This window comes from Lonchura striata, chromosome 36, assembly GCF_050655825.1.
Source record: "Lonchura striata isolate lonStrDom1 chromosome 36, ASM5065582v1, whole genome shotgun sequence".
Lineage (NCBI taxonomy): Eukaryota > Metazoa > Chordata > Aves > Passeriformes > Estrildidae > Lonchura > Lonchura striata.
This window is the reverse complement of record NC_140738.1, coordinates 10,612,501-10,633,988: the sequence shown is the minus strand read 5'-3', so window position 1 is coordinate 10,633,988 and position 21,488 is coordinate 10,612,501. Positions and strand designations below refer to the sequence as shown.

Below are 21,488 nucleotides of genomic sequence, written 5' to 3'. Positions count from 1 at the left end.
GAAGGCCGGCGCTGCCTCCCAGCTCTCTGCCCTCTCGTAGCCGCAGCTGCCTGGGACGGTGCCCACGCCCTGTGCTGCTGCCTGGTCCCCGCCCTGTGCGGTTCTGGGCTCCTGCCGGCCGGGTCCCCTGTCACTGCCCTGTGCCTTTCAGGTCCTGCATTGCCTGGACTTGAGTGCATGCAGTGACAGCATCATGGATCTCTTGTCGAGGCACTTGCTGAGTGAGCACACAGAGATGCGCCGCCAGGTTCTGAGAGCCCTCCTCTTGGTCAGGGATAATCCCTCGCTGGTAAGGAGGGGGCAGCAGCTGAAGCCGTGCAGGCAGCGTGGTGCTGGGGAACACAGTTGCTGGTCTTCAGGCACTGGGTCAGCCGCTCCCAGCTCTCCTGCCTCCCACTTCAGCTGCCCGAGGGCTGCGGGACAGGCCTTTGGCCTCTAGGCCCTGTGGCAGCAGGGTGGCCTTTCACACACTTTTGTTCCGCACAGGCCAAAAGAATGCGGAGCCTGACCGAAAGCCTCGGGGAGCTCCTGCAGGAAAATGATAGTGATGTGGTCAGGATGAGCATTGTTCTACTTAGTGATTTGTTCTTGGATAATGACACCCCAATACCCAGCCCCATCGCCCTGCAGCTGGCTAAGGTGCTCCTGCCACTCTTTGAACACGTAAGGCTCTGTGCCCTCAGCCACGGCCACTGGCTGCTGCCCAGACACTTGGTGCCCTGTGGAGATGCAGGCCTGCGCCAAGGTGGGCCAGAATCAGCTGATGCCAAGGTCTTGTTTCCTTCCTGTTACACAGGATGACTGGCATGTGCAGTGGATCTCCATGTTTGTATTTCGAGCCTTGCTGTCTACTGTAGTGGAAGAAGAGAAAAAGCTCCTGATGACACAAGTGTGTCACAGCCTGCTCCCACTCTTCTTCCACTGCCATGATGAGAATCAGAGTGTGGCAGAGGTGAGGACTCACGGGCTGCTGCTGTCGCCCTGGGAGGGGGCTTGGCTGCCTCCTGCCCTGGCGCCTGGCAGGCTGCATCCTCCTCCTGGCCCTGGCACAGGGATGCTGATCCTGGGCTGTGGGGCCATTTCCGTGTCTCTACTGCTCTCCAGGCTTCTTGGGAAACCCTGCTTTGTGTGGCCAAATTCCTGAACAGGAGAGATCTTGAAAAGCCTGTAAAGAAGGAGAAACTGTGGAGGTTCATTGAGATCCTGGTAAGGAGGGCCGGGAAGCCGCAGCCCCAGCCTGGAGCAGCCCCTGAGCGCGGTGCTCGGTGTGCGGGCTGGCAGCTGTGCCCCTGCCCGCTGCTGCAGCCCGAGGCCGCGCGGGCTCTGCTCCAGGCTCCTGCGGCCCGAGCCGGGTGCCCATGGAGCCCCGGCCCGGGGGGCTGCGGGGCCAACCCTTCCCTCCTGTCGCTCTCTCCAGCTGGCAGAGGACAGCAGCAGCGTGGCCGAGCACCTGCGCCGGGCCCTGCCCTACCTGCAGAGCCCACAGGAGCCCCTGCGAGAGGCGGCCGTCAGGTTCATGGGTGAGCCACGAGCCGGGCCAGGAGGGCGTGTGGGCACAGGGCTGGCGGCGCCGCTGGCAGGGAGCTGTGCCCTGGGCCTGACAGGCTCTGTGTTCCCAGGGACGGCCGGGCGGTACGTGAGGGGGAGGAAGGAAGAGCTCCATCTCATCTGTGAGGGTGAGTGAGGGCAGCGGGCTGCACGCGAGGGCTGGCGGGGGAGCTGCGAGCCCTGCCCCGGCTGTGGAGGGCTCTGCTCCCTGTGCAGACCAGGGGCAGCGTGGACAGAGCACACAGAGCTTTCAGGGCACCTGGGGGATTCGTGGCCAGCAGCTTTGGGCTGATCCAGCTGGTCCCTGCTCCCTGCTGGCCATGGCCAGAGCCGGCTGGGATGGCCCTGGCACAGGGATCTCCTCGGGTCCCCTCAGATGCGGGAACTGACCATGGCGCTGTTCCTCTCTCTTTCAGCCCTAGAAGACACGGCCAATGACATCAGTGTCGCCGTTGCGAGCCTGGCAGTTCAAACATTGTCTGTCCTCCAGGGAATAGAGAGAGCTCGATATTCCCGCTTCCACAGCCTGCATGATCGGCTCTGCAGGGCATGGAGGAGACGGCCTCGTCTGTCGGGGCTCGGCTGGCTGCGCTGCTGCAGCTCTGCAGAGAGCTGATCCCAGAGGCTCTGTCTGCTGGGGCCACTCGAGCCAGCAGGAATGTTTCGTTTCTTTAGGATTGTTCTTTTCTTCTTTTTGTTTTTCTTTAGCATAGAAATATAGGATGTGTTGTAATAGACAGACTCCCAGGATCTTTCTTTTGCTGCCCAGGCTCTGCAGGGCCTAGGGGAAGAGGGAGAAAAGGGTTCCTGGGCTCAGCAAGCTGCCCAGGCATGCAGGGTTGCAGGGAAAATGGCCAGAAGCCCCTTGGCTTTTGGTGGTTCTGCTGAAGCCTTTGTGCTGCCCACAGAGCAGATGGGCAGGGGCTGGAGCTGTGGGGATCTCTGTGAGAGCGGTGCCTGGAGATGGCCACAAGCCCTGTCCCAGGCAGGAAGCGCCATCCGTGTCCTCCTGCCCGTGTGTTGCTGCCTGGAATGCTGAGGGCTCCCAGGTGCCTCTTGATGGATCAGGTTGGCCAGGCTGGGGGAGACCCTGAGGGGACGGGGCCACGAAGGGATGAGGGGCTGCGGAAGCCCTGACAGGACAAGGCAGTGGGAAGGCACGGGGGGGACGTGTGAGGGAGTGGGTAACGTTGGCTCGGGGAGGAAAGTTGGTTGGAACCAAAGGCACCACTCACCCTCACAAAAATATCACCAAAAGTCCTCACAAAAATATCATCAAAATCCCATAAAAATCCCCCCCAAAACACCCAAAACCCAACTAAAATCTTCCTAAAAAATCCCCAAAAACTCCCCAAAATCCAATAGAAATCGACTCAAAATCCTCACAAAAAATCCCACCAAAAATACCATAAAATTCCCACAAAAATTCCACTGTAGATTCCTTGAAAATGCCAGAAAAACCACACAAAATCCCAGGTAAATCTCCACAAAAATTCCACCCAAAAGCCCACAAAACTGACAAAAAAAAAAAAATGCCCACAAAAATCACCCCAAGGCTCACAGAAATCCCTCAAAATCCCCATAAAAATCGCCCCCAAAATCCCCTTAAATGCCACACAAAAATCCCACAAAAAGTCCCACTAAATCCCCATGAAAATCCCACAGAATCCACAGAGAAAAATCTGTACAAAAATGAAGCCAAAAATCCCCCAATCACACAAAATCCACACAAAAAATCCCACCAAATCACCCAAAATATCCGACCAAAATTTCCCTAAACCCCCGCAAAATCCACACCAAATACACTCAAAAAATCCGCGCCGAAATCCCACCAAACCCCTCTCAAATTCCCCAAAAAATGCCCCCAAGTCCTATCACATCCCACCCGAAGTGCGAGGAAATCCACCCAAAAAATCCCCACGAAAACTTCCCTCAAAATCCCAGCCAAACCTCCCAGGAGCAGCCCAAGAATCCCGCAGAGATCGCTGCGAGTGCCCGAATCGCCCGGGACAATCGCCGAGCCATCCCCGCCCGGCCCCGCGCTCCGGCCCCGCTCTCTGTGGGGCCGGGGCCTCTCCCCCCTTGGCTCTGCGCTGGTCCCGTTCGCGCTCCGCTCCCGCTCCCGCCCCACCAGCGCTCCCTGCCCTGGGCCGCGCTGGCCGAGCCCGGCCGGGCGCGCTGGATCCGCTGGGACGGCGCATCCCGGCCCCGGCCCCGGCCCCGCGGGGCTCCCGGGGCAGCTCCGGCCGGGATGCGGCACTGCCGCGGGGCTTTGGGCTTTCCCGGCGCTGCCCGGCGGCTCCCGGGGATCTGCGGCTTCCCGAGGGACTCGGGGAGCTTCCAGAGGGGACCTGGGCTGGCTCCGGGGGGATTTGGGATCACTCCGGGGGGAGCTGGGGACGGCTCGGGGGGTTTGGGGTTGTTCCCGAGGATTTTGGGGGGATCTGGAAGAGGCTCCAGAGGGGATCTGGGGCTTTCTGAGGGGTCTGTGGGAATTCAGAGGGGATCTGGGGAGGATTTGGGGCTTTCTGAGGGATCTGGGGGAATTCTCAGGGATTTGGGGCAGTTCCAAGAAGGATTTTGGGGTTTTCCAAGCGATTTTCAAGAGTTCTGAGGGATTTGGGGAGGCTCCAGAAGGGATCTGGGGCAGTTCCAAGAGCAATCAGGGACGTTTTTGAAGGATATTGGCAAGTCCTAGAAGGAATTTGGTAAATTCCAGCAGGATTTTGGGGGAATTCAGAGGAATTTAGGAGGTTCCAACAGGGGTCTGGGGTCCTTCCCAGGGGATTGGGGGTGGATTTCTGTTTCTTCCCTGGATTTCAGGCTTTTTCCCAACATTTCCTGTTTTCCCAAGGATCTGTGGATTTTCCCCTGGATTTGGATCTCACTGTGGGGTAGAAGGGGAAGGTTTGGGAGATTCAGGGTGAATTCTGGGGGGTTCCTGGCTGGATTTGGGTGTTTCCCACAGGATTTTGGGTGGGTTCCCAATTGAATTTTGTGCTTTTTTTTCCCAGAATTTCAGGATTGTTCCCAAAATTGGGGTATTTTTCTGAAGATTCTGCTGTTACCACAGGTTTATCCCAGAAGGGGAAGCTCTGGGGAGTTTTAGGGTGGATTTTAGGGATAATTGAGGCTGGATTTGGGTTTTTTTCCCAAGGATTTTGGAGTTTTCCCCAGGATTTCAGGATTGTTCCCAAAATCGCAGGACATCTACTCTTATTTCTCTCTCACCATGGGCTTGTGGTAGAAGGGGAAGCTTTGGGGGGCTCCTGGTTGGACTATGGGGATATTTGAGGCTGCATTTTCAGTTTTTCCCTCAGGAATTAAGGATTTATCCCAGAATTTCAGGATTTTTTCCCAAAATGTCAGGATTTTCCCAAGGATTTGGATCTCACCATGGACTTGTCATAGAAGGGGAAGCTTTAAGAGGTTCCTGGTTGGATTTAGGGGGTGTTCCCAATTCAGGGAACAGGGATTCTTGATGAGATTTTGGGGGGAATCCTGGTTGGGTTTGGTTTTTTTCCCTCAGGATTTTGGGTTTTTTCCATGAGAATTCCAGGATTTCACCCAGCATTTCTGTCTTACCATGGGCTTGTCATAGAAAGGGAAGCTTTGGGGTGTTCAGGGTGAATGAGTTTGGTGGGATTCCAAGTTGGACTTTGGGGATATCTGAGGCCAGAGTTTGGCGGTTTTTCCCCAGCATTGCAGTTCTTTCCCCAGTGCCAGAACTCCCCCAGTCTCTGTCTCCCCACGGGTTGGCCGCAGGAGGGGAAGCCCTGCAGGGAGCGCAGGGCGTTGGTGGCGCTGCTCATCTCCCTGAAGGTGAGGAAGGCCTGGCCCCACAGGCGGAGACTGCGCCGCACCAAAATGTCCAAAATCTGCCCAAACGGCGAGGAAACGGCGCAGAGGGACTTCTCCAGCTCGGGGACACCCAGGGGACAGCCTGAGCCCCTGGGGACAGGCACGGACACTCTCAGAGCCCCCAGGACCCCCCAGCCATCCCCGTCCTCCTTGGTGTCCCGGTTCAGGTGGTTGATGGAGATGCTGGGCTGGGGCCGGGGGTCCTGCACCGCCAGGGCCGGGACCCCTCTGTGGGGACAGGGGGGCTTCAGGGGCGTCTGGGGGGCTGCGACCCCTTCACCCCCTTGATACAGGGACCTGACCTGTTCAGAACTACTTAAGGGTTAAATGACTAGAAAAGAATTAAGTGAAGAAAACGTTATGTGCTATGTATATGCACCAGTATCCTGTTATTCTAGACATTAGCAAACAGATGTAGAAACTTTGTCCTTGGCTATGTACTTTACTCTGATAAGCTTCCTTTACTCTGATAAGCTTCCTGATGATATGTAAAGAATGCATACTCAGCAGATGGACTGTGGTCAGTTGAATAGGCCATATATCATGAAAGGAGGAAAAGATGGGGCCCAGAGCACAGAAAAACTACCACGCATGCTCGAAATAAAAGTTCAACTAGCGGACAGAGTGATGAAGACTATGGACGACCACCAGAGGACCCCTGACGACCACCGAAGACCACCCAAAAATGCAACTACGCTTGCGCATCCTTATCTCGGAATAATCATGAATATGTAAATAATTGTCAAGACTTGTAATGAATATGCATGTTCTAGTAAGATAAATCACAGCTTTCTTAGCTGCACGATGCACATGTTAGGAGGAGAGATCCCCCATGTGCCCAGCGCTGCAATAAAAAATATCTGTTGCCCGGATTGCTTCCGTCTTTGATTCAATTTGGCGAGCCAGGCAGGAGGACTCTCTGCTCGGCCGCGGGACCCGCTGGGAACAGGACTCCCTAGGGTACCCCCGGGATCTTCCCGGAGGGGCTCCTCGCCTCATTCGGATCACCGCGGGAGCAGACAAGAACTCCGTTCGCCCCGGCGGCACAGGTATCCTTTATTTTTATTTGTTTGGGACCGGTCATTTGGTTAAGCTCCCCGCAGGGGGTAGCGTTTGTTATACGATCGTATTTAGTTTTGGATAAGCTCCCCGCAGGGGGTAGCGTTTGTTATACGATCGTATTTGGTTTTGAATAAGCTCCCCGCGGAGTTTGTGTTTGTTATACGATCGTATTTGGTTTTGGTCTACTACTTTGGTATATTAAGACATACACTTCTGAGTTAATGGTTTGGGAACTGTTTAACACGTACTGGGTTTGGTTGCTTATTTTTGGAATTATTCTGATTGTTGTTGGACTTTTGTGTTGCTGTAAAAAGTGTCCTGTTTGGTGCATAGTATAATGGGTGGACGACAGAGCGGGGGAATCGTGAAGAAGAGCCCTTTGGGTTGTATTTTAATGCATTGGAAGGAAATAGGTGGGACTCCTGGAGGGACAGTGAATAAGAAAACATTAATTAAATATTGTAACCAGTGGTGGCCTTTGTATAAGTTGGAAGATGGTGAGAAGTGGCCGTTCAATGGAATTTTGCAGTATAATACTTTGTTGCAGTTAATGTTGTTTTTAAGGCGGGAAGGAAAGTGGGATGAAGTGGGATATGCGGATATGTTTTTCACTTTGCGGAATCACCCTGAATGGCAGAAGGAATGTGGGATAAACGTAGCACCCCAGGATCCTTTGGTGTTAGCTATGGAAAAGGAACAGAGAAAGAATTGGACTAGGTTAAAACGGTGTTGTTCGGCTTGCAGTATAGGGCAAAGGTGTGTAAAACTTAAAGAAACAGAGAAAAGAATAGAAGATTATAGTTCTCCACCCCAACCCCCTTCTCCCCCGGAAACCCCTCCCCCCCCTAGATCCCGACCTTCTACCTCATCAGATGAATCAGATAAAAGTAATCGCATAGAAAAATCTGGTGAGGCTGTCCCTGGAAAAATGAGCTTTTCTCCCATCACAGCTCGAACTCGGAGTAAAATGGGGCCGATAATTCAAGCCCCGTTAAGGCAAGCGATGGGAGCAACAGGACCCACCAGAATTAAGATTCCCTTTTCTATGAATGACTTGGATGTTTGGCGAGAAGTAGTAAAGGGATACCGGGATGATCCGGAAGGGGTGGCAAAACGATTTGAATTAATAGTTAAAAATCAGGATCCAGATTGGAAAGATATAGATTTGATGTTGGATGCCTTAACTGAAACAGAAAAACAATTAATAATTAAAAGTGCTCGTACACAAGTACAAATTCAAATCACGGCAGGAACCCTTCAGGGTACGGTCGAAACCCACGTCCCTAGAGATGACCCTAATTGGGACCCAAACGACGACCAAGATTACAGGCTACTTAAAAGATACCAAGAATGGATTAAGATTGGTATCGGGACGGCCGTACCGAAGGCAGTAAATTGGTCAAATTTATATGAAATCAAGCAAAACTCGGCAGAAACTCCTACGGAGTTTCTTGACAAATTACGGACTGCTATGAGAAAATATACCACCCTAGATCCCGCTTCTGATACAGGCAGACAACAGCTAGTTTCCTTATTTTTGGGGCAGTCATCAGAAGACATAAGGAGAAAACTCCAAAAGCTGAAAGAACCTGATATTAGGGATTTAGAAAAGCTGCTAGAAGAAGCCTGGAGAATATATAGAAACCGAGAAGAGCAGGGCAAGTATAAAATGGGACAGGTAATTGCGGAAGCCACGGTGGCCGCATTGGAAAAGCAGAAAAGTGGAACTCAAAATAATAAAGAAAGGAGGCAGCGCCCAACCTTACAGTCAAATCAGTGTGCATACTGTAAGGAGATAGGGCACTGGAAGGGGGAATGTCCTAAGTTGGCAAGAAAGCCCCCTTTGTTAGCCCAGATGGGCTCAAACCAGTGAAGGGGACCGGGGGAAACCACCCTAGCGGATCCCCTGGTTAAAATTGAGCTAGGGAAAGAAAAGAAAGAAATAGATTTCCTTGTTGATACCGGGGCTTCTTATTCGGTATTGAACCAACAATTAATGCCGAAAGACAAAGATTTTATCACTGTAATTGGAGCTACAGGACAAAGGGAAAAAGCTTATTTCCTTAAACCACTTAATTATCGGCTTGGAAAACAAATTGGAATTCACAGGTTTCTATATTTACCAAATTCCCCAAAGCCCTTGCTAGGGCGAGATTTGCTAGAACAACTTGAGGCGAAAATTGTTTTTCAGAAAGGGAAAATTGAATTTCAAATTCAAGAAGAACAATTAGTGGAAGTTTTGAGTCTAGCCTTAATACAAACTCAAAGCCATTCCGAAATACCTAGAGAGGTTCTGGACCCGGTATATCCAGGGGTTTGGGCTAGTGAAGTTCCGGGGAAAGCCAAAAATGCAAGCCCTGTCGTAATCAAGTTGAAACCAGGAGTAAAGCCGGTAAGAATTAAACAATATCCCTTAAGGCTAGAAGACAGGGAAGGAATCAAAAATATTATTAATCGATTTCTGCAATACAATTTGCTAACGGAATGCGAATCAGAATACAACACTCCGATTTTACCCGTTAAAAAGGCAGATGGAAAAAGTTATAGATTAGTACAAGACCTAAGGGCAATTAATAAAATAGTTGAAGACATCCACCCGGTTGTAGCCAACCCATATACACTATTAACTAAATTGAGAGATACCTTACATTGGTTTACTGTACTGGATCTCAAAGATGCCTTCTTCTGTTTGCCGCTGGCCTCAGAAAGTCAGAAGCTATTTGCTTTTGAATGGGAAAATCCGGATTCAGGAAGAAAAACACAATTAACTTGGGCAGTATTACCACAAGGATTTAAGAACAGCCCCACGATTTTTGGAAATCAGTTAGCTAAAGATTTGGAAAATTGGACTCCCCCAGATGGTAAAGGAGTCCTCGTGCAATATGTTGATGATCTTTTAATAGCCACTGAGAACAGGGAAGAGTGTCTCTCATGGACTGTAGAACTTCTCAATTTCCTAGGAATGAATGGATACAGAGTATCCCAACAAAAGGCTCAAATAGTGCAACAGCGAGTAACTTATTTAGGATTAGAAATTTCCAGAGGACAAAGAGAATTGGGAACTGAGCGAAAAGAGGCAATTTGTCGCACCCCGGAGCCTCAAACAGCCAAGGAATTGCGGACATTCTTGGGAATGGCAGGTTGGTGCCGCTTATGGATATACAACTATGGTGTAATAGTTAAACCTCTATATGAACTGCTAAAGAAAACCCGACTTAAAATAGAATGGACGGCGGAGGCTCGAGCCGCCTTCAAGAAACTTAAAAAGGAACTGATGAAGGCTCCGGCCCTCGGCTTACCAGATGTCTCTAAACCCTTTTTATTATTCTCACATGAAAGACAGGGGATGGCACTTGGAGTATTAGCCCAAGAACTTGGCCCTTACAAGCGAGCAGTGGCGTACTTCTCCAAGCAGCTGGACGAGCTTCTTTTCTCAGCGGTGCCCAAAGAGAACCACTGTCCCACAACTGCATAGAGACCATCGAAGCCACCTATTCGAGCCGTCCAGATCTCCAGGACACCCCTCTGGAAGACGCTGAAGACTCCTGGTACACAGATGGAAGCAGCTTCGTGAAACTGGGACAGCGGAGAGCGGGATATGCGATAACCACTACTCAAAAGAATTTTTCAGGACAACCCTTGGAGGAAAAGTGGAAAGGTCCATATCAAGTGCTGCTGACAACATTCACTGCGGTGAAGATTAAAGAACACCCAGCTTGGATTCACTACTCGAAAATAAAGAAGGCCCCTACGAAACCATGGACTGCTACTCCCGTAGGACCTACCAGATTGCGATTTTCCAGATTATCTTGACCTATGGGGGAGCCTGGGCACGGTGGGATTTGAATCTTCATCTTTCGCTGACGGAAGGTATATCTCGAACTCTGAATAGAACTAATTGTTGGATATGTACACATATGCCTGAATACAGTGGAAAACAGATCTTGTTAATAGGCATCCCCATACCTGGTAATAATCCGTGGACGAGATATTGGGAGAATACCACCTGGGTAAATTATACATATAGAGCTCAGCCATTAAAAATTCATAACCCTCCAATTAAAAAATCTTACTATAAATGTGTGCAGAGGTGTAACCCACCTAAAGGATTAGATAAAGTTGGGAGTTGTAATAACGTCCAATATGTAGGAAATCAAACGGGTTGTAATAAAATAAAATATATCGGGTCCCCCACCTCTATTAATAGTACCCTCTGGCCAGTTCCAGAAGGAAAAGGATGGTATTGGCTGTGCAATGATACTGCATGGAAAGTATTACCTGAAAATTGGGTGGGAACATGCACCCTGGGAGCCGTAGTCCCAAACATAACTATACATAATCGTTTATCCGAAGGTTGGCTTCAAACACATATTCGAAGAATTAGACGGGAAGTAGAAAATCCCCTAATAAAAAGGCAGAATGCATTTCATTCCTTTGCTAGATGGTTTCTCCCTTGGCTAGGGGTAAGTGAATTAGAAAAAGCTATAATAAATATTTCAGCAGTAGTAGAAGACATTGAAAATAAAACAATAGATGCAATTCAAGCACAGCAGATTGAGATAAATAGCCTTGCACAAGTAGTACAGCAAAATAGAATGGCTTTAGATTTATTATTGGCTTCACGAGGGGGGGTTTGTACCATTATAAATACAAGTTGCTGTGTATACGTAGATCAGAATAATCGAATTGCTACAGATTTAAGTGAAATCTGGAAACAGACTAAGATACTCCATGAAGTAACCAAGGATGACACCTCGTGGGGATTTGAAGAATTGTGGAAAGTCCTAACATCCTGGTTACCTAATTTGAATTGGTTAAAACAACTTTTTATTTCCGTAATACTTGTAATATTGTTAATTATCATAGTCTGGATTTTAATTAAGTGTGTCTTACTTTGTAACAAAGAAGCAACTAATATTGAAAGATATAGATATGGAGGCGTAATATGATTGCAAAAGAATTTGCAATGGTTATAGAAAAGGGGGGACTTGATACAGGGACCTGACCTGTTCAGAACTACTTAAGGGTTAAATGACTAGAAAAGAATTAAGTGAAGAAAACGTTATGTGCTATGTATATGCACCAGTATCCTGTTATTCTAGACATTAGCAAACAGATGTAGAAACTTTGTCCTTGGCTATGTACTTTACTCTGATAAGCTTCCTTTACTCTGATAAGCTTCCTGATGATATGTAAAGAATGCATACTCAGCAGATGGACTGTGGTCAGTTGAATAGGCCATATATCATGAAAGGAGGAAAAGATGGGGCCCAGAGCACAGAAAAACTACCACGCATGCTCGAAATAAAAGTTCAACTAGCGGACAGAGTGATGAAGACTATGGACGACCACCAGAGGACCCCTGACGACCACCGAAGACCACCCAAAAATGCAACTACGCTTGCGCATCCTTATCTCGGAATAATCATGAATATGTAAATAATTGTCAAGACTTGTAATGAATATGCATGTTCTAGTAAGATAAATCACAGCTTTCTTAGCTGCACGATGCACATGTTAGGAGGAGAGATCCCCCATGTGCCCAGCGCTGCAATAAAAAATATCTGTTGCCCGGATTGCTTCCGTCTTTGATTCACCCTGGCACCCCTTTAGGTGCCCCCAGAGCCCCAAATCCACCCAGACCCACCTACAGCCCCCAGGTACCCTCAGATCCCCCCACTTTACCCCAAAATTGACCCCAGACCCACCTGAGACCGCCCAAATCCTATTGGACCCCCCCAAATCCCCCTTACACCCCTGAATCCTACCTAAACCCTATGAAATCCCCTCAGACCCCCCCAAATTCCCTCAGATCCCCTCAGAACCCCCCAATTCCTCTCACAACCCCCCCCAAAATCCCCTCAGACCCTCCCAATTCCCCTCAGATCCCGCTAAACTCATCTGAGAATGCTCCAGACCCTCTCAAGCTCCCCCCTAAGCTCCCTAAACCCCCTCAGACCCACCAAAGCCCCCTCAGACCCCTCATTCCCCCCAAACCCACCGCACACTCCCTATTTCCCGTCAATCCCCCCCAAAATCCCCAATTTCTCCCCAGACCCGCCCCAAACCCCCCCAGCTCCCCCCGGCCCCCCCTCAGCTCCTCCTCAGCCCCGCTCCCCTCACAGTTTCCCGCCTCCGCCGCGCGCGCGGGCTCCCCAGCCAATAGCGGCGCGCCCCGTGCCGAACCGACCAATCAGCGTGCGGCTCCCCTCAGCAGCGCCCGCCTCCCCGCGCCGCGGCAGCCAATCAGAGGGAGCCGGGAGCGGGCTCGGGCGGGCCCTGCGGGCGGCGCTGCCAGAGCGGGGGAGGCGCTGGGAGAGGCCGGAGCTGCGGGAGCGGCTGGGGCGGCGCCGCTGGGGAGGGGGGTCCGCACAGGGGCTGGGGCTGGGGGCTGGGGAGGGGCTGGGGGGATCGGGGCCTTTGGGGAGGGATCCGGGGGGAGTTTCGGGAGGGGTCTGGGGGTCCTGGAGCGGTTTTGGGGGGTCTGGGGGTCCAGATGCTCCCGCAGCAGAAGTGCTGTCAGTCTGTTCATTCAGCACTGTCAGAGCTGGGCCCTCTCCCAGCGAGGCTGGAGCCTCACCTGTGGCTGGAGGCACCTGCAGGAATTCCCAGTGTCCAGGAGTGGCTCTGCAGCCCTTGGCTGTGACAGCTTCCCCAGCTGCTGTGTGGATCTGGGGGATGGCAAAGCCTGAGGGTAACTGGTGCTGGATCTTTCTTAGCCACTGCTGCAACCTTTGGTGGTGATGGTTGGGTGCATTGCTGAGCTGCTCCTGCTGTGATCCTTTGTGCTTTGAGCTACAGTCAATGGCACTGGTTCCTTCAGCTGGTGTCTGTGCCTTTGGTGCTGACCCTGCCCAGGGGTAAAACAAAACTGGCACAGTCTGGCCAGATCACAACAAAATGTCACTTTTTATATGTAAATGTGAGGAATCAGTCCCATCAGAAATTCCCAGATGGGAAGCCCTTCCCTGGAGTTCCCTAACTCTGGAGTGGGCTGAGGTGGGAGCACCATGTGAGCAGTGGAACAGTCGGTTAAAAGAGGCTGAACCCCTGGATGCCTTAAAATGCATCCAAAAATTGCATATGGAAGAAGGAAAAAAACTTGTGGGTTTGGGAAGATGAGGGTGAATTTTGTTAACAGCACATTTGAAACAGCACCAACAGAAGGAAGAATTGTTTTTGGAATGCTCCCACATGGAGGGACAGAGAAAGGTTTAAATAATGAATCAGGTTCATTTGTGCAAGGGAAATATAATTATTATTATTAATAATAGCAGTTATATAAAAATATAATGTGATCATATATATTTTTTTACATAATAAAAAATTGATAATGTGAAATAATTCTGACAATACTAATTTGTCAGCTTTGGCTGCTCGCTGTGACACTGAATCCCCTACAGAAAAGGACTGGGCAAGACGCAAATGTCAGTGGTAAATTCTGCAAGATTGTATACAAAGAATAAAGGAGGAAGGGATGAAATTGGCTATTTTTATAGGGCTTGCTGATACTGTGGTGTGGAATGCTTTGTCTGTTACATGAGAAATACAGTGATTAGGAGTGCTGGGGTTTTCATGTACCAGACAATCCACAAGCTGCAGGATTGGTTGAACGGGTGAAGGGGTTGTTAAAAGAGCAGTTGAAGAATGAGGATCTGGGAACCTGTCCCCATGGAGAACCCATCTCCAGATGTGCTCCATGCCCTTAACAATGGCCCCTGGGGAAATGGAAACCCCCTGGCTGTGCACGGCTGCTCCCAGTGTGCAAATACAGCCCTGGGCAGTGAGACTGGGACTGCCTGGGAAATTGTTCTGGGTGTGATGGCCCTGGCAGGGCCAACCCAGAGGCTGCAGGGCTGGACCTTCATGCACTGGAATTAGTCAGGATAAATCAGAAGCAAAGGAGAGTTAAAAATACAGGATCAGGAATCCAGATTCCTCCAGGACACTTTGGTTTGGTAACTGCTCACTGGAGCTTGGCCTTGCAAAGTGCTCATGTCATGGGAGGAGGAACTGATGCAGATTATCAAGGGGAAAATGCAGTAATTTGGTTAAAGGACAGTGAACAAGATTGGATTATTCAAACCCATGACAGGGTAGCACAATTATTGACATTGTGTTTAAAACAATTGGGAAAAGGAGATCCACCTCAAATCACTGCTGTTGGTGGAGATAAAGGGTTTGGATCCAGCAGTGCTAATAATGGAGCCAGAGTGTGGCTCCAGAGGCCAAAAGGCCTCCCGAGGCAGCTGAAGGAACAGCTCCTGGGAAGGACAGCAGTGTTTGAATACTGAAACCTGGGCAGGAATGATGGGAATGTGTCCCTGCAGCCAAGTGCTCTGTGTGAGAACAGGTAGATATTACAGGAGATTGTTTTACACATCCTGCCAGACCAAATCTCCCTGTTTGCCCCAGTGAAAACTCGTGACCTGGGTTCCATCTAGGATGGAGCCAGGGCCAGGCTCTTGTACTGCCCAAGGTGCATCCCTTGAAGGCCTTTTAATAAATACCTGCTTTATTCCTTTAACACTGCCTGGCTCTGTTCTAGGCAGCCTCTCAAGGCGTCACCACCAAACCAAGGGAACACGGACCAGGTCTGGCTGGCTGGGCCTCCTGGGGACCACCTGGCCACCTTGGCATGTCGAGGGCTGCTTCTCACCTGCCCTGAAGCCCTGGGGCTCTGGGCTTTCCTTCCTATGGGAGAGAACTCTCCTTCTCCTCCATGGGCCATGGCCGAAATTGGGATTCCTTCTCCAAATTTCCTTATATTGCAAAGATTGTTCCCAGATGAAATCTGCCAGGAGAGACAGCTCTAGCTGCCTTGGTCACCTAGGGGCCACCTCTCATCTGCATTTCAAACACTGGAATCATGTGCTTTTCTTTTCTTTCTCAACCAGGCACCTATGGCCAAAACTGGGCATCTGCCTCCAGAATTCCCTGTATCCAAGCATAGCTCCCAGATAAAAGCTGCCAGGACTGACAAGTCTGGATGGCCTTGGCTTCCTGAGGGCTGGCACTCATCTGTCTCTGAAACACTGCGGCTCTGTGCTTTCCTTCCTAATGAAAAGAACTCTTCTTCCTGTCCAGGCACCCACAGACAAAACTGAGATTCCATCTCCAAAATGCCCTGTGTCCAAGGATAGCCCCTAGACGAAAGGTACCAGGAGAGACAGGTCTGGATGGCTTGGCCTAATGGTGGCCACCTCTCATCTTCTTCCAGAACACTTAAACTTCGTACTTCTCTTTCCTACAGGAAAAAAAAATCATTCATCCTCTCATGGCCAAAACTGGAATTCCACCTCCAAAACTCCGTACATCCAAGGAGTGCTTCCAAGTGAAACCAGTCAGGCGAGACAGGTCTGGCTGCCTTTGTCCCCTTGGGGGCTGCCTCTCACCTGCATTTGAAACACTGGGGCTCTGGGCTTTCCTTCCTATGGAAAAGAGCCCTCCTTCTAATCTACACAGAAATGGCTGGAATTGGGGTTCCACCTCCCAATTTCCCTATATCCAAGGGTTGCTCCCAGGCAAAGTGCCCGTACCATCAAGGCTGGCTGGCCTTGGCCTCTGGTGGCTGCCCCTGCCACACTGGGGCTCAGTTCTTTCCTTCCCATGGAGATCACTGTGACACTGTGGGCACCTCATGGAACCAAGGGGATCATTGTGGCACCACTGGAACCCATGGAACCAAGGGGCCATGATGACACCGCGGGGCTTCATGGACCCAGAGACCATTATGACTCTGTGGGGCCTGATGGAACCATGGAGACCATTCCGACCCTTCAGGAGCTTGTGTCACCAAGGGGGCATTGTGACACCTCAGGGCCTCCTAGAAGCAAGGGACCATTGGGACACTGTGGGGCCCCATGGAACTGAGGGAACATGGACCAGGTCTGGCTGGCTTGGCCTGCCAGGGGCCTCCTGAGATGTCTGGCTGATGTTGGAATGTCAAGGGCTGCCTCTCATCAGCTCCTGGAGCATGGGGCCTAGTGCTCTCTTTCGGAAAAGAACTGTCTGGCATTTCAGATGCCCATTGCCAAAACTGACAGTGCCTAATACATTCCCCATATTCAAGGGGTTCTCTCAGAACAAAATCGGGGCGCTACGTCTGGCCTTTGCCTCTGGTGGTCACCTCTCATCTGCCCCCAAAATATTGAGGTATGTTCCTTCATTCCTATGGAATAGAAATGGTCTTCATGTCCAAGGCCCATGGCCAAAATAAGAATTGGCCACCAAGCCTGGCCAGTGTTACATAACCATCTGCAGGCCCCAGGGAGATATTGACTCTGCCAGTGCTGCCATCCTCCCTCCAGTGAGAGAAAAGGACACAGGGCAGGCGCACAGAGGAGCAACATGAACACACCGAGGGCAGGGAAGAGGAAGTTGAGACCCAGATGGGAGGGATGAGGAGATGCCTTGATCTTGGGGCTGGAATCCTCTGCTAAAGCTATGGAGAAGGATTTCATTGATACATCAGACTCTCTTTTTCCCTATAATGCATTGAAAAGTATGGGGAGGTGACTTGTTCAGCAAAGGCCTCCATGCTAAAGTAAGCAAATGTTGCAGTAGCTGTGATCCCATAAGAGGTTTGAACAGACAAAGAGTACAGAGTCATGAGACCCTGTGCCTTCAGGGAGAGAAGAAGACCTCTGTTCCCAGAGCTGAAGATGATTTTGGAAATAGATGAAGAGAACCTTTGGTCTTAAATAGCTCATCTTTAAACCAATACTGCATAAGTTGACATGGCCCATAAACACAGCTGTGGGAAAAGCTGTGAAAAAATGGGAGGGACTTCATGATTGCAGATTTCTCCAGGCAGCTGCTATTTCTGGAAATGAAAAGCCATGAGATAATTGTTTTCTTGTAGAGAAGTCTCCATAACATTAACGAGAGAAACTTCTCTCCCTAAGTGAACTGAAGAAAGACTATTCTACAGTTGGAAAACTGATGGAAAATTTTAGGTTTTGCCCCTTAACATAGTTAGTAAGTAAGAAAATGTTGTATGGAGAAGGGAAGTGTTCTGAATGTTTTGTTGTAATTATTATTCTCTTTTTTTTAGTTACTTATAACAAACTTTTCTCTATACTCCTTAACTTTGAGCCTACTTTGCCTTTCTCCTAATTCTATCTTACAGCAGGAAATGAGTAACTATATTCTAGTCAGTGCACTGGTAATTAGCCAACACTGAACACACCACACTAATTGATGCATTGGCTGAGAAACCTGAAACTGATGAACCAAAACCACTACAGAGACTTCCTGATGAACTGCACTAGAGCAGAGAGAAATCAAGGAAGACCCATGGTTTGTCAGGACTTGCTTGATCCTAATGAGCCTCATGGTGCATTTGGAGCTGAGACCTGGAACCTCGAGCCCTGAGAGGAGATTGCACAAACTTTCCAGGAGTCAAAGTCAGAAGAAAACCTCAAAGTGTCTCAAAGCATTAATGGGACCCACTGAGGTCCATGCCCAACACAGGCTCCTCATGAACTCCTTGGAGAAGAGAATTAGAGGCCAGGATGGCATAAAAACCCGCTCAGAGACTCAAAATGGCACAAAAACCTCTCAGTGTGGAAAGGAAAATCCAAAGTACCTGAAAAATGGTGAGTATCTCAAAGTATTAATGAACCTCACTGAGTGTCAGTAGAAAGCTCTCCAGGGACTCATTAAAGCAGATAATTGGGGCCATGATTGCACAAACTTCTCACAGAGTCTGTATCAAAAGGGAAAGCCAAGTTCCTTAAAGAACTGAGTATCTTGAAGCATTAATGCGCCCCACTGAGTGTTGTTCCTGACAAAGCCTCTCCAGGGACTAATTAAAGCAGATAATTGGAGGCCAGGATTGCACAAAGCTCTCAGAGACTCCAAGGCAAAAGCCAAACCCAAAGACCTTTGAAAAACCTGCAGTCCCTGGGAGCATGAAGGAGCCCGCAGGGCCATTCCTGACCAAGGCTCCCCAGGGACTCCTTCCAGCAGATCCTTGAGGCCACTGGGATGTGGGCGTGGGGGGGATGCTGAGGGCAGGAGCAGGGGCTGACAGTGCCCAGCCTGGCTGGGGCTGTGCCAGGAGGCCCCAGGGCCTCAGGACAAGGTGTCTCCTCACAGCCCTTGGTGGCACAGACACTGCTGTGCCCCAGGGCAACAAGACTTGGCTTCTCTTTGTCCCCACCTGGCATCAGTGCCTCCAGTTCTCTGCTCTGCCTGGGGCCTGGGGACACTTTCTCAGTCGTGTCTCTCAGTGGGACCCATTAAAAGTCCAAGAAACTTTGGAGTTGGATTCTGACTTGGAGTTCTGAAGAGGTTTCTGCAGCTCCCTCTCAGGGCCTGATGTTCAGGGCCTGAGCACAAAGCCCCAGAGGGTCATTAAAGTCCTTGTGCTGTGTCTGTGCTGCTGAGCTGGGCCGGGCTCCTGGCACAGAGGGAGATCCTGGTAATCAAGCAGAGCTTCAAAAGCACATTTCTCTTGCTGAGCGGCTCTTCTCCCAGCCCAGCAGTGCTGGGGCACTGCCTGCAGCCAGCCCAGGCACAGCACAGAGGCACAGAGAGCTTCAATCAGTCAGGACTGGGAAGAGGCTGAGAAGTGCCCGGGGCAGAATCACTGCCAGCCCTTGGCACAGGAACCTCTGGCTGCAGGACAATGCAGCTGCAGCTCCTGGAGAGATCTCCTAAAGCTGGAACATGCCAATGCCCACAGACCCTGTGAGTACTGAGTGTTTCTGGTGCAGGGAAGGTGAAATGCTCATGAAGCTCTGACATGCTGAGGGCTTCTGATTAGTCATAGAATATTTCCAAGACAAGGATTTTGATAAAAATTTGGAAATTTCCTAAGAATTTGTAGTCAGCTGTCTACTATTGAAGAATGGCAGGGAAAGAAGGATAAATATTAAAGGTTGATTATGAATATTGACAAGTGCATGAGACGTCTGAACTGTTACTTTTAGTGATCAGTAGGTTCACAGGAGATCCCTAATGTGCTTTCAGCCACTCTGCCCATGGACAGCACCAGCATCACCTTTGCTGGAGCCATCAGGCTCAGTCTGAGCTGTCCTCTCTCCCAGCTGCAAACAGAACCTGCCCCCAGCCCGTGCCCTGCAAACAGGCAGGGTTTTGTCAGGCCAAGGAGAGGGCACAGAGATTTGGGGTCTGGGAGTGCTGACAGGGAGAGATGAGGCACAGGGAAACACCTGCAGGAGGAAAATCTCCAGGAAGCACAGAGAAGATCAGGGAAGGAGAGAAAACAAAACCCAGAAATGCTGAGGCAGGGAGAGTTTAGAGATGTCCAGAGGATCCCCTCCAGTGCAGCCCCTCCCTCTGCACAAGCCCCCTCCCTCCTGTGCCCCAGCCAAGCCTCTGCCCTCAGGGCCGGAGCTCCAAGGCGTGCAGCCCCTCCTGTGCAGGCAGAGCTGCAGCAGAGCCGTGGGGCAGCTCTGCAGCCCCGGGCTCAGTTCCCTCTGCAGAGCACAGGGCTGGGAGCAGCTGCCCGGCACTGGGGGCTCTGGCAGGGGCACAGCTGGCTCAGGGTGACACAGCTGTCCCCAGTGCCCGACTCTGGGCAATGCTGGCAGTGCAGCCAGGGAAGGAGCTGCACCTCCCTTCATCCAGTGCCATCAGAAGGACTCTTGGAAGTGTCCCTGAGATTTCAGTCCAAGCTGGGAGCTTCAATGCAGGGTGCCAACCTGTCTTAGAGCATCTCTGAGTTATAAGATTGATGGGGAGAGGCAGAAATGTTCTGAGACTGAAAATGCTTCTGGGTTGGTGAAATGAGCAATGTGAGTCCCTGACTACAAATGTGGAGCTGGGCTGTGGTGGATCCATCTGCTCTCAGATGTACCTGGGGGTTTTTATGGGAAAATGTGGGAAGCTGATCATCCTAACCCAGAGAAAGGTTAAAGCCCAGAGAAATTCTAAAGAGGTCAGAATGACAGAGCATCTCCCCTCACTCTCCTCTCATCACTTTGCCACAGAGAACTTACTCATTTCTCCCAGAGTGCAGCAGGAATGTTGAGGATTTCTGATTTCCAGGAACAGCAGGACTGATATAAGGGTGTTTATGAAGAAAACCCCAGAATTGTAGAACACAAAAACTGTCTATATGTGTTCCATGTGAGGGGGTATGGGAAATTACTTTGATTTTGGTTACAGGCATCGCCTCTAATTCTTCACTGTCCTTTCTCCATGAACAGGTGCCCATGTGCAGCCACAGCAAATGTCCAACAGCAGCTCCATCAGCCACTTCCTCCTGCTGGCACTGGCAGACATGTGGCAGCTGCAGCTCCTGCACTTCTGCCTCTTCCTGGGCATCTCCCTGGCTGCCCTCCTGGGCAACGGCCTCATCATCAGCGCCGTAGCCTGCGGCCACCACCTGCACACACCCATGTTCTTCTTCCTGCTCAACCTGGCCCTCAGTGACCTGGGCTCCATCTGCACCACTGTCCCCAAAGCCATGCACAATTCCCTCTGGGACACCAGCACCATCTCCTACACAGGATGTGCTGCTCAGATCTTTTTCTTTATGCTCTTCATTGGAGCAGAGATTTCCATCCTGACCATCATGTGCTACGACCGCTGCATGTCCATCTGCAAACCCCTGCACTACGGGACCCTCCTGGGCAGCAGAGCTTTTGCCCACATGGCAGCAGCTGCCTGGGCCAGTGGCTTTCTCAATGCTCTCATGCACACAGCCAATACATTTTCCCTGCCCCTGTGCCATGGCAATGCCCTGGGCCAGTTCTTCTGTGAAATCCCACAGATCCTCAAGCTCTCCTGCTCCAATTCCCACCTCAGGGAACTTGGGCTTCTTGTTTTCTCCTATGTACAGATCGTCAGGGCTGTGCTGAGGTTCCCTTCTGAGCAGGGATGGCACAAAGCCTTTTCCACCTGCCTCCCTCACCTGGCTGTAATCTCTCTCTTTGTCAGCACTGCAGAATTTGCTCACCTGAAGCCTGCCTCGATGTCCTCCCCATCCCTGGATCTGGCCCTGTCAGTTCTGCGCGATGAAATCCTGCTCAGCGTGGGCAACT

At 50.7% G+C, this 21,488-nt stretch overlaps 1 protein-coding gene across 1 annotated transcript; it reads left to right on the top strand.

The window, feature by feature from the left end:
* The first annotated feature begins 6,215 nt into the window (after window positions 1-6,215).
* LOC146764146 (syncytin-2-like) lies at window positions 6,216-12,047 on the top strand. Its single transcript, XM_085565548.1, has 2 exons — window positions 6,216-6,458; window positions 10,093-12,047. The coding sequence occupies exon 2, from the start codon at window positions 10,230-10,232 to the stop codon at window positions 11,418-11,420; it is 1,191 nt and encodes a 396-aa protein (XP_085421674.1). The 5' UTR covers window positions 6,216-6,458; window positions 10,093-10,229; the 3' UTR covers window positions 11,421-12,047.
* Window positions 12,048-21,488: the final 9,441 nt, after the last annotated feature.

Excerpts from the sequence above, each read along its gene's own strand:
- LOC146764146 (XM_085565548.1), top strand. The coding sequence starts at position 10,230 with ATGGACTGCTACTCCCGTAGGACCTACCAGATTGCGATTTTCCAGATT.